Genomic DNA, 15,912 nt, shown 5'->3' with positions numbered 1-15,912 from the left:
GTGAAAGATGAAAAGAAATCCTTCAGGAGTCAAAGAGAGAAAGGCAGATTTAGGAGAGGATAGAGAGATGCAAATAGCACCTGGCTGTTGGCAGCCAGGAAAGACAGGTGTTAGTAAACGCAACACAAATGGTAGAATGCAGAAAAAAGCAAAGTATTTCACTAGCACCAGTGAGTGTTGGAGGGGGAGAAATTACATCAATAAATTCAAAGATACCAACTTTTTTACCAGAAAGCAGACAGAATCAGCTCCACTCTGACATTTATTTTCAAGTAGCTAAAAGAGAATCCACACATTCAAGTTCATTTCCGGAGTTCTTGCTACCTATCCCCATGCATAGAAGCAATTTAGTGGAAAGAAAAAACCCACGTATTAGATTTCTTTGTATATTTTTGCCTGTTCAATTCTGTAAGTGGTGAACAATGTTGCAAATGCCATCTGCTACTAACCAAACACATTTTTGCAATTAAATAAATGAAAATATCTCAAAGACAGGGGCCAAGAGGGTGGTGCCAAACTCTTTTCAGTGGTTCCCAGAGACAGAATGAGGAGCAATGGCCACAAACTAAAACACAAGAAGTTTCACCTGAACATAAGGGAAAACTTCTTTACACTGAGGGGGCAGAGCACTGGAAGAGGCTGCTCAGGGAAGCATGAAGACATTCCAAAGCCACTTGTACGTGTTCCTGTGTCAGCTGCTCTAGGTGACCCTGCCTTAGCAGGGAGATTGGACTGAATGATATCCAGAGGTCCTTCCAACAATAACGGTTCTGAGATTCTGGGAAACCAAGCACTTCTACTCCACAGGGAAAGAAGTTCTGTGAGGACCAGATACACAAGATGTCCAGGCTCACACGATGAGCACACTAGACAACAGGTATTTTAATTGCTGGTCTGTTCTCTGCACTTCAATCACCTCATTTCATGTGTATAAATGAGAGGTTGGTAAATATTGTAATCCAGCTTACTACTGCCTACCTTACTGATGGCTTAATCTAATCAGCATCACAAATAAAATAAACTTTGTAATTAAAAAGTTAAATTAATTAAATGTAAAATTAATATTTTTTAGCATTTAAACTAGCTACTTAGAAAAGTACTTGTATACACACACACACACATATATATATTTACCATGTATCCAAACAGACAATGCACCAAACAATGCAAATAAAAGGCATCCATAGCAATCACTTTTTAAGAAATGAAGAAATTAATTGTCAAAGAGAATTTCCTGCAGATGTTCTCTTAACTGCCTCATTTCTAATGGAATGGAACGTACTTTCTCTCATTTTAATGGGTGTTGCTGTTACATGCCATTAAGAGCATGTAAATGTTAAAGGCATCCCTGCACAAGCAGAAATTTTATTTAATTTTAAAGCAATTTGTTAACTCTAGTGAATATGAAAAATGTAGAAGTCAAGAAGATGCAAGATTTGTAACAATTTCCTGTTGATGATTAATTTTTTTTAAAGAAGTCTGGACTAGTTAGGCTATTTTTGTCACTCTTCTTCCTGGTCTATTTGACAATAACTGTCTTTTTTGGCTCTCTGATCCAGCAGCTAGGGCTGGAATCTGGCAAAGCTCTTGCTGAAATCCATGGTAATCCTGTGAGTGCAGTCTGCAGGTTCAGGCCCTTCAAAACTTCACAGCGCTCAAGACAACTCTTGGCACTTCAAAGACTGACAGACCTGACTAACTTAGTCACTTTACACAATGCTGGCTTCAAAATCAATTCACAAAATACAGTCATGTTAGTTTCCTGAATGAAATATGAATCATGACTTCTAACAACAGCAGTTCCATTTTCACTTGGACACTTTACCAGCTGAGAGAACTGCTTTTCTGCATACTCATTTTACTTGATGTCACATGTTTTACATTCACCATAGATGCTCAAGAGGTCAAGTGAGGGAACAGAGGCCTCATGCAGTAACTCTGTATGAAGTTAAGTGGCAGCAGGCAAGGACACATTTCTAGTCATTTTGGAAACCATGAAGATGTTTCAAAGCTAAATGAACACTATCTTCTGCAAAAGACACCACTGCTAGAGATAGAAAGTGATAGACTACTCCTTTTTAGGACACAGAAGAACATTAATGAGCACAACAGTAACAGTCCAAAACATCTGCTTCTTATTGCTGTTAATAAAATGTCAGTACATCCTGTTTCCAAGCACACAGTATGACAACACCTTTATTACAAATTTCCCTTGTCAGAACTCATTATTTAATAAGAAAATAATTCTGGAATGAAATTCAGAAAACTAGATGTAGGCTGGAAAGGCAACCATGAACAAATTCTGCTTTGGTCATTACGAAAAAACAAAAAACAAAACAAACAATAAGGGGGAGAGAGAGAGATAAAGGGCTTCAAATTAAATTGCCAGTATTTTCACTGGAGTGCACTTTACAGTATTAGAGTAACAAGAAAATATTGTTAAATGCCTTCTGCCCCTCTGGTGACGCTCCATGGGCTTCTGAAGCTGAAGGCAATGTGTGAGGCAATAAAACTCCAGTAGCATTAGTCTCTTTCTGTTTGAGAAAAAAAGCAAGACGGCTACAGAAGATCTGTGGCATCCAGTAGAAGTTGCTGTATTGTAAACACTCTCTTCTGTGATCTCTCCATCCAAAAGTACTACCACATTCCCTACATTATAAATTAGAAAGGGGTTTCTTGCCCTCATTCTTCCTCCAGCTCCTAACATCAGAACAGGAGTGACAAACTAATTGCATTGCAATTTAAATAACAACTTTGTATGTTAACACTTACCTTTGCACACATATGTAATATTCTCCCATGACTGATCTATTGTGCATTCTGAAAAATTCCTGTCTCCATTGAAGTAATATCCTTCTTTGCAGTGGTAGTACACTCTGCTCCACAGAGTGGTAGAGTTGTCCCAGGTCATTGTCGTGTGTGGAATCAGCAAAGGTTTGCCACAGTCTATTTCTAGAACAGAGAAAAGCAGGAAAGCAAAACATTGAAATGAAAACAGGCAAGACATATCGAAGTCCTAAAGATGGAGGGATGAACTGTCCCAGCAGGTTACGCTTTGTTTTTTCCACTTCTTAGAGATTCCTAGAAGTCAGGGAGGTCATCAGAACCCAAAATTTTGTGGCTGGAGACCTTCTAGCAGGCTGAGATATTTATCCTACAAGATGGCCCGTAAAATAAAAGAAAGTGTCCTGATTAGAAATGGAGAGCAAGGATCTTTAAGCAAATTTTTCTGAACAATTCTATCTTCCCACAACACTCTCTTAACCTCCACAAGCTATTCATTCCTTTATTTTACCTACCATTAGTAACAGTAGATATTAAAAAAGACACTTGGTTGAAGGAGTGTTGTGAAAGAACAGCATCAAGAAGGTTATGTTCCTTTGTCAGTGGATTTAATTCAAATTTTGAAAAGAGAGGCTGCTACAGACAAGATGAATGAGCAATTCTGGAGGAAAAATTGATAGATTATGCAAACCACTTGACAGATAATTAGAAAGCTGGGATAATGAACTAATAATTTAATTCATTTGCTCAGGTTTTGGGGGCTGAATAATAGAACAGGGAATAAAAAGAATAAAAAGTGAAGATCAAATAGATGGAACAGTATTATTTAGGGTAAAATCTGCTTTTCAATTCACAATGAACGTTATACCTCAATAAAAGATTCTACGCCACTTCAGTTATAAGAAGCAAACACTGTAAGAATTAAAATCTTACCCTCATTAAAGCTCATATGGTGCAAAAAAGTTCTTTTAAAACCATTCAATAATTTTAAGTGATTCTGAAATTCTATTTAAAAAAAGGAAAGCAAAGAAGTAAAAACCAAAGCTTATAGAAACATGATCTGTACAACATTTAAAGGAAAATTTAAACTTATGTATTTCAATGGATAATACATCCACCATCATGACTATCTTCCTTTTCATACACCAATGAGTATGAATCTATCTACTATAAATCATGAGAATAAGCCTTGGAATAACTAATGCTCATGGAAGCATGTGATTAACTCATGGAAAGGCAGTATGTGACGAGACAGAAAAATTCCTCCTGTTCCAGCTACCTGCCCACAGCCATTCTGTAAGCAGACTGAAATGCAGAAGCACATTCTTGTGTAACATTGCAAACCTTCTCCTCAGACTCATGACACAGAATAAGAATATTAAAGGTCATTCTAAAAGTGGAGAGTGGTTATAACATACACATGGAGCATTCAAAAAAATTACTACATTTGATTGCAATAAGCTGAAAGCTTGATCCTGGATCAAGCTGAAAATATATTGCTTAACCAACAAGTGGAAAAGTGAAGCTGTGAAAACTGACTAAAGAGTGTAATTATTCTAAGGTCTCCTAATGAAGAATATGAGCCCAGATTAATAAAAAACAAACCTGAAGAGTTTTTTTAAAAATGTGTCGTTGTGTTCCATCTTAATGAGGAACTCTTTAGACTACATTCCTCCAAATTATGGCACTGTAAGAGACTTGATTCATCTCAAATAGCGACAGCATATATGAGCAGTCATAATTTGCAACTGGAAACTGTCCAAATACAGGAATTTTGAAGGTATGTTAATAACTAATAGCAGTTTGATTTCTGATAGTGGCTTCAACTGCTATCAGAAAAGTAGAGTGGATATTGAACTGGAAAAAACGTAAGCAATTTAGGCTGCATTTTCATCTCATGGTAATTTCAAGGCCTGACATGCATTGGGATTATGTCCTTGGAATGTTAACTTTTAACAATTTATTGGAACTTCCATTAGCAACACAAAAGAAACCACCCTGTTCAATATATGGTTTTTGTTTTGCGACAACTTTCTGTGCCAGAAGACTGTAAACTGAATGCCCAGAGAGGATGACTAATATTTATTACAGTGACTTAAACAGTATCTATGCTTAACAAACCAGAAGGCAGGCTTTATTTACCTTTGCACACCAAATCAGGGCCATCCCACTGTCCTTTGGCATTGCAGACTGCAGTGCCACTGCCACCCGCCATCAGGTACCCATGATCACAATAGTAAGTAACTTCACTTCTGTATGTGGTCCCACTCACAGATGTTGGACGTGCATTCAAAACAAAAGGTGGAGCCCCACAGTCCACACCTGAGGAGATGAAGGAAGAGGAAGACAGACCTGTTAGTCAATCAGCAGGAGCAATGACAGCTGCACTCACATAACTATTTCTTCATCTTTACCAGCTAACCCTCTTCTCCTGTAGTAATGCAATATTTCCTCAGGTCCTCTGCAATATTCCCACTATGACTGACAGTGCTGTAGCTACTCCAAACTTCTACTTCCAAATAAAAGGACACTTTTCTTTCTTTCTCTCAGAATAGCATGCTAAATCTGTGACTCACTCCTCAGTCTAGCTAATAGTATACAGAAAAGTCCTGGTTTTCTTCTGAATCTTTAGACTCTCCTGCTTTTACAAACCTGATTACATTGGGTAAGGTGGTTCTATACCATTCACAATGAGCAACACTCAAAGGAAGGCCAAGGAGCAGAAACTGCCTTGAGAAGGCAAAACTTTTAAAAGTATACAAAAACTGTAAAAATGCAAAACCACAGAAAAGGTTACAACATACTATATAAAAGTTTCCTATTAAGGCAAGAATCTCTTAAACAAAGAAGTCAAGTAGCACACAGACACACACACACACACACAGAGACACACACAAAGAACTTGTTAAAGGTACATTTACTATATTAAAAAAAAATCAGACTTGCCGATTTTAGAAAGAGAAGCCCTAATTGAAAAGGGCTTGCAATACAAGGAGGAAATAAGTTTGAAATTTCAGACTTTTGGCTGTTTCTTGGTGTATCATGCATGTTATTTCAATTAATCATAAAAGAGATGCTGAGAAAGTCTGGCCTGACCTACTCTTTGATTGTAGAAATTAAAAAAAAACACATGAAAAAGCAACTTCTGAAAAACGTTAAAAAAAAAAATCAAAAACTCGCAAAAATTACATTCCACAATCTTTCTCTAGGAACCACTTGAGACTCTGGGCACTCCCTTCTTGTTTTCAAATTAATTGTCCTTTATTTTTTGAGGGTGTGAAAGTGTTACTTGCATTGTTTTAAAATTGTTTTATCTTTTCTTTCTTATGAATTTCTAGTGATAGTTAATATTTTGCTTTTCCCAGCCACACTGTTTTAGCACCCTTATTTTAATTTACTTCCCATAAATGTTACATTTCTATCCTTGGAGAAAAAAAAAAAAAAAGAGCCACAGAAAGGGAAAGAATTGGAAGTAAGGACTGTTTCAGAGAAAGAATGAACTCTCCTCACTAAGTGATGATTTCCAGGATGACAATTCTCCCCTACAGAATTGCTATCGCAGTGTGTCTTCTGTTAGCTAGAACTTCAAGTATCATGTAAGTAACACAGAGGCTTTCTAACTACTCATGGGAACACAAAAAGAATCCTGCACCGATAAGCAGTAATATTGCCAGAGAATGGATGATTAGAACTCCAAAGCAAGTACATGTTTTAAAGACAGTCATAGGAAACTTAACTCTTCAGAGATGTGGAAGTGTTTGCTCATGCACGTATGTTCTTAAAATTATGAAGACTACCCAGAGATGAGCAGTGCTATGATGTCCTCTTTTGCACCTACAGCAAACCTTCAGACAAAAGTTCACAAGGTGTCAGGAAAATTGATGTTTTCATAAGAGGTGAGTGACACCTTTCAACTCTGGAGCCTTTCCCATGAAATGCTAAAGTAATCTAGTTGTTTTCTAGGCCTCAGCTCACAGGCAGGAGGACACACTGCAGTGTCTGTAAAAATGGAGGGACTAGCATAAAAAATGTCACTACACTAAAGAAAAAGTAAACAATAACATGTCCTTTAATTTTCTTCTTTTTCTGCAAATAACCAGATCTTGAAAAAACATTTCCTTCAGATTGTGAAAATAGTCTACTATCTTCACAAACACACTCCCCATGCATGAACCCCTTAATGAAGAATTTAAGAAAGATGTAAGACTCTTTTCACCTTTACAGCTTAAAGTGGCAGGTTCCCAAGTTTCATTTGCAGTGCAGTATGAGAACTTTCCTTCATTGCTGTAAAACCCTTCTTGACACTCATAATGAACTGCACTTCCTGGTAGCAAGCTGTAGTTCCCCACAATGTAGCCATGCTTCATTTCAGGAGGGGAACCACATCCGATTTCTGCAAAGAGACTGGGTTGAAAGATCTCACAGTACATAAATCACAACACTGACTGCTTTAAAATCAGCTAAACTAGATGGTCACATCCCAAAATACACCTGATCTGATGAATCTGAGGGCTTACCAAAGAGGTAGAATAATAGATTTGAAGAATTGTCGTGGCCACAACTGGAGGAACACAGGAAAGCAGTTACTGAGCTACATTTTTACTAACATACAGCTGGAGCCACTCACAACACCAAAGATGAGACACTGCAATGTGATGGTGCTTTGTGTGGGCCAGTCTCATTACAGCCATGGCTGAATGATACTTCAACATCAACAGGAAAATTTCAGGCCCCAAAGCACAGCTTTATTTCCCTGTGCATGGGAAAAGTGAAGCACTCTGCAGCAGATAAATTGAAATTAAATGTTCTGCCCCTCAAATCATTCATCTCATTGAAACAGCCTGCATACAAAAGCTCCACTCCTCCAGCACATCTGCTTGGACAGGGCTCCCTTGTGCAACTCTGCAAGAAACACAATCGGTACAGACACTCTACTTCACCACAGAACATGGAGAGGCCAGTCAGTGAGATAAGAAACAGGATTATCAGCAATTCTGGCAAACAAAGCGGAGCATTCCAGTCAGAAAAAGTGAGCAATTACAGGCTGTGAGCTGTGCTGATGGTTCTGGCAATAATTCAGAAATAAAAGCTGAGTATAATCCAGGCAGCTCCTTCCACCTGGGATGCCTGTGTTCACTATATACTCAAATATCCACAGCTTACACTGCTAGCAGTTTGCATCTGTAAAAACTGACACTAAAGACAGACTTTCAAATTGGAAACTTGATTCTGTTTTTGGTTTTTTTTTGTTATGGCAACATAAACTGAACTGTTTATTTATGCAGGAGGCACAGTATGTAATAAATAGCTAAATTGTTATTTTGTTATTCCTGTCCCCTAGGCTTTTTTCATTTATCCAACCTCTCTTATCAGCTATTCAGTCTCTCTTCTCTTCCCCTTTATGGGGTGTGATTACATAAACAACTGGATTACAACACACTTCCTTTCTACTCAGAAACGAACTACATTACTTTCATAACATCATCAAGCTTCTCTGACCCTGCACATCTGAAGCACTGCTGAGAACCTGTAGGAATATCTGGGGTTTACTCTGGGATCCTGACATCACGGGAACAAACTGAATACAAGAAGAAAAAAAAAAAAAAACATATGGCAAGCAAAGTCCAGAGAAAGGGTTTCTGCCCTGGAGAAGCACAGGTCAGAACAGGCACTACACTATGGTGTAATGTGATTTTATCTGCTAGCAAAAACAGCATCCAAAGACTCTCACCTTTGCATGAAACTATGTTTCCATCTTGACGAAAAGAACGTTCTCCAGTTTCTAATTTATAACCATCATTGCAGTAACACATATAGCTTCCTTCAGTATTCACACATCTTGCATTGTGACCACACAGCTCAGCCTCCTCACATTCATCAATATCTAAAAATTCAGAGAAACGTAAATGCACTTCATAATAGGGGGTTTTGTTCTAATTAATTAATAAAGGGCCCAAGCCTTGAAGAGTTCTACATAAATTCTCACAGCTCTTCTAGGAAAACAAAGGAGCTTATCATTGTCTCATCTTCAAGCATCTGGAAAGAGGACTGTTGCAATTTTGTCACTAGCTATCATTAGAATTACTGCTGGTCTACTTGACAAATAGTTTCCAATGTTATATGCTGTTCAAACAATTCCAGAAAAATCCTGTATCTGGACACCTCTTAGTTGGTTACAACAGTTCATCACTAACAAGAAACTGGCTAATATTCTACACTAAACACAAAAGTTACAATCTGGGAAATTTTAAGTATCATCCTATTTCGTTATTCAAGCTGCTGCTGCTTCTTCTGAAAATATCATTGTTTGAATGAGATTGCAAAGTAATGATTTGTAACACAGCAGAGTTCAAAACAGAACTAAAACATAGCTGTTAGGAACCTAGATGTCAAACAAGCACATTAACAACAGTGGTTCTCTGATATAGTGTCAGAAAATAAGTTCTACAGTAATAGGAAAAAAAAAACAATTTATGCAGTTCTGGATTTGTCAAGCTCAGGATTCTTTGTGATGTCTACCTGTACAGTTCGTGCCATCATTGGGAATAAATGTCTTGTTGTTGTTGGAGGCTCGGTATCCATCAAGACAAACACAGTAAAAACTTCCATGTGTATTATGGCACAGGGTATGATTTCCACAGATCTTGCTGGCTCCAATCTGGCATTCATCTTTATCTGTCAGTACATTCAAAAAGCATCAGAAAGAGATTAAGAAAAATGGGGTGACCTCCCCTCCTCACTCATGCTCAAGTAACCAGACTTCTCCTTACTGATTTCCTTTATAAATTATTTGGGATGTAATAACTGCTAGTAAGCTGGAGAACAACAGAAACTTTTGTCCCTGGATGAAAATGTGAATATAGTTTTGTGACACAGCTTAAATTATCCAAGAGTCTAAGAGCTGCTGAAACCAGAGGGTGCTACTCTATCCTTCCACTCTTCCTTATGGTGTACATTCCATATAGCACCTCATGGAACACCTGGGTGGGGGCAATCCCAATCCCCCAACAGTCTGGGTAGAGAATGGATCAGGAGCAACCTTGCTGAGAAGGACTTGGGGCTGCTGGTGGGTGAGAGACTGGACATGACCCAGCCATGGGCACTCCCAGCCCAGAGAGCCAAACGTGTCCTGGGCTGCATCCAGAGCAGCGTGGGCAGCAGGGGAGGGAGGGGATTCTGCCCCTCTGCTCTGCTCTGCTGAGAGCCCACCTGGAACCCTGCATCCAGCTCTGAGGTGCCCATTGCCCAGCTGGAGCAAGTCCAATGGAGGCCATGAAGATAATCATGGGCTGGGGTACCTCTTCCACAAGAAAATGCTGAAGGGGTTGAGAGTTGCTCAGTCTAGAACAGAGAAGGTCTGAGGAGCCCTTATTATGGCCTTCCAGTACCTAAAGACTACTTTCAAGAAAGCTCGAGGGGCACTTTGGACAACATCCTGTAGTTCTAGGACAAAGGAGAACTGCTTTAAACTGAAAGAGGATGGATTTAGATTTGGCACTTTGAAGAAATCCGTCATTGTAAGGGTAGTGAGGCACTGGAACAGTTTGCCAGAGAAGTTGTGGATGCCCCAATGCCCCATCCCCAAAAGTGTTCAAGACCAGCTTGAACAGAGCTCTGAGCAACTTGGGTCTTGTGGAAGCTGTCCCTGGTCACAGCAAAGGGGTTGGAACTGTGTAATTTTTAAGATCCCTTCCAACTTGAAGCATTCTATAGCTCTATGGTTTTCCTACAACGAGATACCTGAATTCTCTGCAGGATCCAGCAGCTGTCAGTGCTTTGTGAAAGAAGGGTAAGAGACAGGGAGAAGGAGATCATTGGTGAAGGGCCATCCCCTTTAAGCACTGGTAAGCTATTACAGACACTAAGACACAGTGTTTGACATTATCCTTTGATTCACATATTGATATGAGATAGTCTTACAAGGACATTATCAGCCTGGTAGGTTGTTCATTAAAATGTTGCTAATGTTGCCATGAGTAAAATTAGTTACACTAAATTACAATAACAAAATGCTAAACAGCACTTCTGAATATGTACAAGCCTTCTGGTGAGGAAAAACAATCCAAATATATTCCATGGGAGATTCTTCCAGGAACTGACAAAGTTTTTAGCACACTTCGAAGAATTCATTAAAATTACTTAAGAAGGAGCATTTTACGAAGTTACAAGGTTTCTTTCCATTTTAGAAGCAGGCAGCTTACCTTGACAATGGGTTCTTCCATTGCCTACAAATCCATAATTGCAGATACAAACACTTTTTCCTCCACTTTGCTGACATGTTGCATGAATGTGGCAAGTTGCACAGACATCGGGAATGGATCTGTTCACAATTACTTTAAGGACAAAAAGCCACAATTACCTTTCTTGAAATTATCAACAAGTGGCATGGTAGGATAACCAGCACAGAATGGAAAGTGAAGATAAAATCCAGACTAAAACACATAGAATACACCATAAAACACACATACTACCTCCTCCCACCTCATTTTGGAACTTGGAGGGAAACCACAGCTATTGTATTAAAAGACTTAAGATTAAAAATAAACAGAAAGGATTAAACGAATAACTACACTGAACATTTTTGTCCATCCTTCTCTTCTCTGACAACAAAGAAAAGAGTTTTTCAGGTTTCAGAAATGTTTAAAAGGTATATAGTAAGTAGCTCTATCCAATATTATTAATCTTTCCTCCATGTGCATTTGTTTATCTTTTGTCTTTATTTCTGTTTCCTGTTTTGTTGTGCTTTTTTCTATTATTTATGCATAGACATTTGGGATAGTTAGCAATCTGTTTGTATTATGTGTCAATATGGTAAAAATGTTATTAATAAAAATATTGCTAATGTTGCCAGGAGTAAAATTACTCACACTAAAGTAATTTTAGAAATTAATTTATATTAAAAGTTGTTGAGAAGCATACAACTTAATTTACTACAATTTGACATGGCTGTAAATATACATGAAATTAGAATAAAATAATTTTTTTTTCTTTGCATTCATACTTCCAGGGCATTATGTTAATTTTCCTCCATTTTTTAATTAGCTCTTTTTGTTATCACACATACCCTCACCTTCCAAATGACCTATGTCAGAAAAGATGGCTTTAATGTAGACAAAGCATGTGTATGCTGATGCCTTTTTACATTTTAAAATAATGAACTAATACTGCACAAGCTGATGTCTGATGTTGCTCGACATAGAAGTATGGAATTTTTTACTTTTCTAAGATAGCTGAAATTGATAAGAATACTAACATCACTGTATATTTAGCATCTCTGACAATTTTTGACTACTCTACAATGTCTAAATACATAACCAGAACTGGAAGGAGAAGGAAGATGAACACTCTAATATTTTTTTATGCATTAAATTTATCACTGTGATAAAACTGCCTTTCCATATCCACAGGGTTTCAGGTTTTTATGGGTGTCTCAAGGCTGTTGGAAGCGTCATAGATTCCTATTCCTAATTATACATGCTTTTATATACTTGAGTATGTGTGTGTTTCTGATAAGAGCAGAAAAGAAAAACTGTCAGCATGCAATGGCAGCCTACATAGATCAGAAAATTAAAACATACAAACAGCCACAGAGAGAACTTTCTTGTGATACCTCAATCTTCTGATAAGACATGGGAGTATCCTCCTCAGATTGCTGGTTCAGGAGATAGAAAAACGTGTTTCCACCCCCCGCCTCCCCTTACTACTACAGCTGAAATTTTATTACTTATTTGTCCTTCACAACACACAATTTATCATGCCAGCACTACACTCCCCTCACTGTTTTGGTCCTGCCCATGCGCTCTCTCAGGCTCCCGCCGTGGCAAGGCCCTCTCAGCCCGGCAGGACACGAGGTCGCTGCCACCACCGCGGTCAGCAGGTGTCGAGGAGACACCCCAGCCAGCGCACAGCACAGCACCCACCACGGCCACCTCCGCCACCAATGCCACGGGTACCATCACCACCACCAAGGGATGCTCCGCCACCATCAGTCACCATGGGATACCCGGACATGCATACCAGCATGGGCTGCGCCCAAGGAATGCTCCGCCACCACCACCAAGGGCGCCCGTCAAGCCGGGCACCTGACGTGGCGGCAGGGCTGGCGCCCCGCTCCAGCCGACAGTGTTCCCGCCCGGCCGCACTCACCCCGCGCCGCGCACCGCGGCAGCGCCGGCAGCAGCAGCAGCAGCAGCAACGGCCCCGGGGCCCGGCCGCCCCCCGCGCCCATGTCCCCGCCGCCGCCGCCGCGCCCCTCGGTGCTGCACGGCCCCGGTGCCTCCGCATCGCCCCTGGGGGCGGAGGGGGGAGGGCAGGGCAGAGCCGAGGGCAGGGCAGAGCCGAGGGCAGGGCCCGCGGCCCCGGGCGGAGGGCGGCTGGCGCTGCCTCCCGGCGGGCGGGACGCCCTTATCGGCGCCGCCGGGCCCTCGGCACCCCCGGCGCTTTCACCCTCAGCGAGGCCCCTTTCCTCCCCCGTCTCTGCCCGCAAAACCCTCTCTTTTTCTTCCCTTTTTCTCTTATTTTCCTTTTTTTTTTGGTTTTTCCTCGCTTCCCTGGCACAACCCCTTTCCTTCCCCGGGACACCGCCTCTGCCCGGCCAGGCAGGTGGCAAGGCTGATAAGGGCTGCTGCTCTCCATAGCCCGCCGGCGGGGGGAGAAACGGATGGTAGGATTATTTATGATCCCCGGGAGAGGCGGCTGGATAGACACACCTGTTTGTACGTGGGAGCTGTGCCGCCTCCCGCCCGCGAACGGGACCGAGCCGCAGCTCGGGAGGGGCGCCGGGCCAGGGGCGCTCGGGTGTCCCCCAGGGGAGGCCGTCGCAGCCGCCTCCGGGCACGGAGCTGGCACATCAGTTCTACGAGGTACGGAGCTGGTGCAGCCGTACACGGGCAGCCCTTACTGCTTGAAATAAAGTAAAGCTTTCCCACAGCAGGCCTTAGACGCCGCTGAGGTTAATCCCCGAACCTCGTGTTCAGGCAGGACCAGGAGTGCTGCCTGAAGAGTTTTCTACTGTAGAAAAGTAGAGTCGTCATTCATGTCCGTAAGCCTGCACTTTAGAACGCTGCATAAACTTAATCTACAAATGCAGTTGCCCAGTTACCACAATAGAGGAAGGTGAGGAATCAGGGAAGCCTAACACAAAAGTAGAATTTGGCATATTTGATAACTCCAATGAGATTCCTGAAATTTTGCTCATGTGCAATGGTGGCTTTTCATTAATGCCTTTGAAGGCTAATTCAGCCCAGTCCTCCATCACCATTGCATTTAAGTGACATAACCTGATATTTTCCTGCTTTATTATAACAAACACCAAATTATCTCTGTCTGAATTCAAGGGACGCAAAACCCAGTTTCATTGAATCATCAGCTTTATTGATTTATTTATGTAAGCTGCTCTCTTCCAGTTTTAGGGGTTTTGGGTTTTGGTGGGCTTTGTTTGTTTGTGGGTTTTTGTTTGTTTTGGCATTTTGCTTGTTTGCTGTTTTGTGGTTTTTAAATTACTGTTCTGCCTACTTAAGCATGTATACACTTTAAATCAGCTTCTGTTATGCTTATACATCTTGACGAGATTCTTCAGCAGCAGCCAGTTACATACAAGTATCTTGCTTTTGGAAGAACACACTACAGATGTCATTACTGCATATTTCTCCCTTAAACTTACTGAAATTGGAAGCATGCATTCTCAGTGGTCGTAAGTAGCTTATCATTATAAGGAATGGTTCAGAGAGCAATTGTTCTGCACAACATATTAAAATGGTTTGGAAATTACAATTTTCCACTTCCTTGGCAGCCCACTGTGTAGCAGACCTACTAATCACTGCAATTTCTACTATTCCTTTCATAAAAAGTAGTGGAAGCAACTTTTTATAATTTTAAACACCTCATGCAGCAAACAGGAAAATATTTTTGGCACAAAGCCTGAAGAAATACATCATATTTATAAAGAGAACAAATTAAAAATTTTAATAGAAATATTCTTTAAAGAAAGTACCAAAGATGTGTATCAGCTGAAAAAAGTACAGTAGCTAGACTGGAACTGATCTCCTTTTTATATCCCTGTCTATTGTATCTCAAACACACAATTAATTGCTGTTTAAGACATACTTCAGAACCAAATAATTAAACTACATACAAAAGGTACTTTAAATTCAATGCATGGTAATAGGAAATAAGTGTCAAAAGATGTTTAGAGGTCATTTGTTCTGTTTTCTGCTCTACAAGGTCAATTATATGGTTTCTGACTTGTCTAACTTGCTCTTTATGCTGACAGTGATGTAGAATTCACAGCATTCCCAAACAATCTCTTCCATTACTTCAGGTTTGAATCCACCGGTGAGACTCATCACAGATCACTTCTGCCCTGAGGTCACCTGCCCAAACCCTAGCTAATTGGTACAAAAAGATAATTAAAGACTCGGGAGAGTAAGACTAGTGTCCCAACATGCTCATCCTTAACATCTTCAGCAAATTTTGCTTCTTTCACATAAAAATCTCTTGAAAACACAGACTAATATCTACCTATATTTTCTGTTTTGGATAGGATAAAAATGTTAATCTTTTCCTTGTCAAAACTAAAGAAAGCCTAGTTTTTAATTACACTGTTTTCTTCATCCCTAATGTTAAATTCCCCAGAAGATGTATGTACCAGTATTTGCTTCAATTGTTCTTCTTTGTGAAAAGGGTTGTGATGGTCAAGGTAATTCAATTCATCCAGAGCTCCCTGGAAGATTGCTGTGCATTTTTAGCTTGCAAGTCTCTAAATGAGGATAATTGAAAATCAGAAGGGCAAGCTGGATTAAACATCTCCTCAGCCATATGTATTTGTTCTGTCTCCTTTGCAGACAATTCATATCACCATGTTATCTAAATCTCTTTATTTTTTCTCCTAAGGATTTTTGGCATAGACTACACTGCTTATTTTGACACATGAAGACAAAATATTTTATATTAATAGCTCTTTCCCCAAATGCATTTTTAGAAACTCCACAGCAAACATCTTCAGCTAGAGTGAATAAATGTATTTCATCCTTGTTAACAGATCACTCAGCTATTCATTGTGCAGTTGAATTCTTGAACAGCTTTCTATCAAGTGCTTCTTTCCAAATTGCAATAAAAAGAGTAACTACA

General features: G+C 40.1%; 1 protein-coding gene and 1 long non-coding RNA gene across 9 annotated transcripts in view; one reads left to right on the top strand and one right to left on the bottom strand.

Moving 5' to 3' along the window:
• The window catches only part of SUSD1 (sushi domain containing 1), a 43,473-nt gene extending 30,264 nt beyond the window's left edge, over nucleotides 1–13,209 (bottom strand). For 5 of the 8 annotated variants that reach the window (XR_013179845.1, XM_054652930.2, XM_077171431.1 and 2 more), the window contains exons 1-7: nucleotides 12,705–12,894; nucleotides 10,986–11,117; nucleotides 9,304–9,459; nucleotides 8,516–8,668; nucleotides 7,001–7,177; nucleotides 4,927–5,106; nucleotides 2,773–2,952 (exon numbers count right to left, since the gene is read on the bottom strand). Coding sequence is in view for 7 of the 8 variants with exons in the window: in XM_054652930.2 (XP_054508905.2) it covers nucleotides 2,773–2,952; nucleotides 4,927–5,106; nucleotides 7,001–7,177; nucleotides 8,516–8,668; nucleotides 9,304–9,459; nucleotides 10,986–11,117; nucleotides 12,705–12,807 (1,081 nt within the window). In the remaining variant the exon portion in view is untranslated. Of the gene's footprint in view, nucleotides 1–2,772; nucleotides 2,953–4,926; nucleotides 5,107–7,000; nucleotides 7,178–8,515; nucleotides 8,669–9,303; nucleotides 9,460–10,985; nucleotides 11,118–12,704; nucleotides 12,895–12,930 lie in introns of those variants that run through there. The other 3 variants (XM_054652929.2, XM_054652932.2, XM_077171430.1) reach the window with 3 other exon arrangements.
• Nucleotides 13,210–13,379: 170 nt separating this feature from the next.
• Nucleotides 13,380–15,912, top strand: LOC129132695 (uncharacterized). Its single transcript, XR_013180070.1, has 2 exons — nucleotides 13,380–13,646; nucleotides 15,104–15,912. It is a non-coding gene; the product is annotated as an uncharacterized LOC129132695 (long non-coding RNA).

The sequence above is a fragment of the Agelaius phoeniceus genome, chromosome Z, assembly GCF_051311805.1.
Source record: "Agelaius phoeniceus isolate bAgePho1 chromosome Z, bAgePho1.hap1, whole genome shotgun sequence".
NCBI classification, from domain to species: domain Eukaryota; kingdom Metazoa; phylum Chordata; class Aves; order Passeriformes; family Icteridae; genus Agelaius; species Agelaius phoeniceus.
The sequence above is the reverse complement of the archived record's forward strand: the minus strand, read 5'-3'. Positions and strand labels throughout refer to the sequence as shown.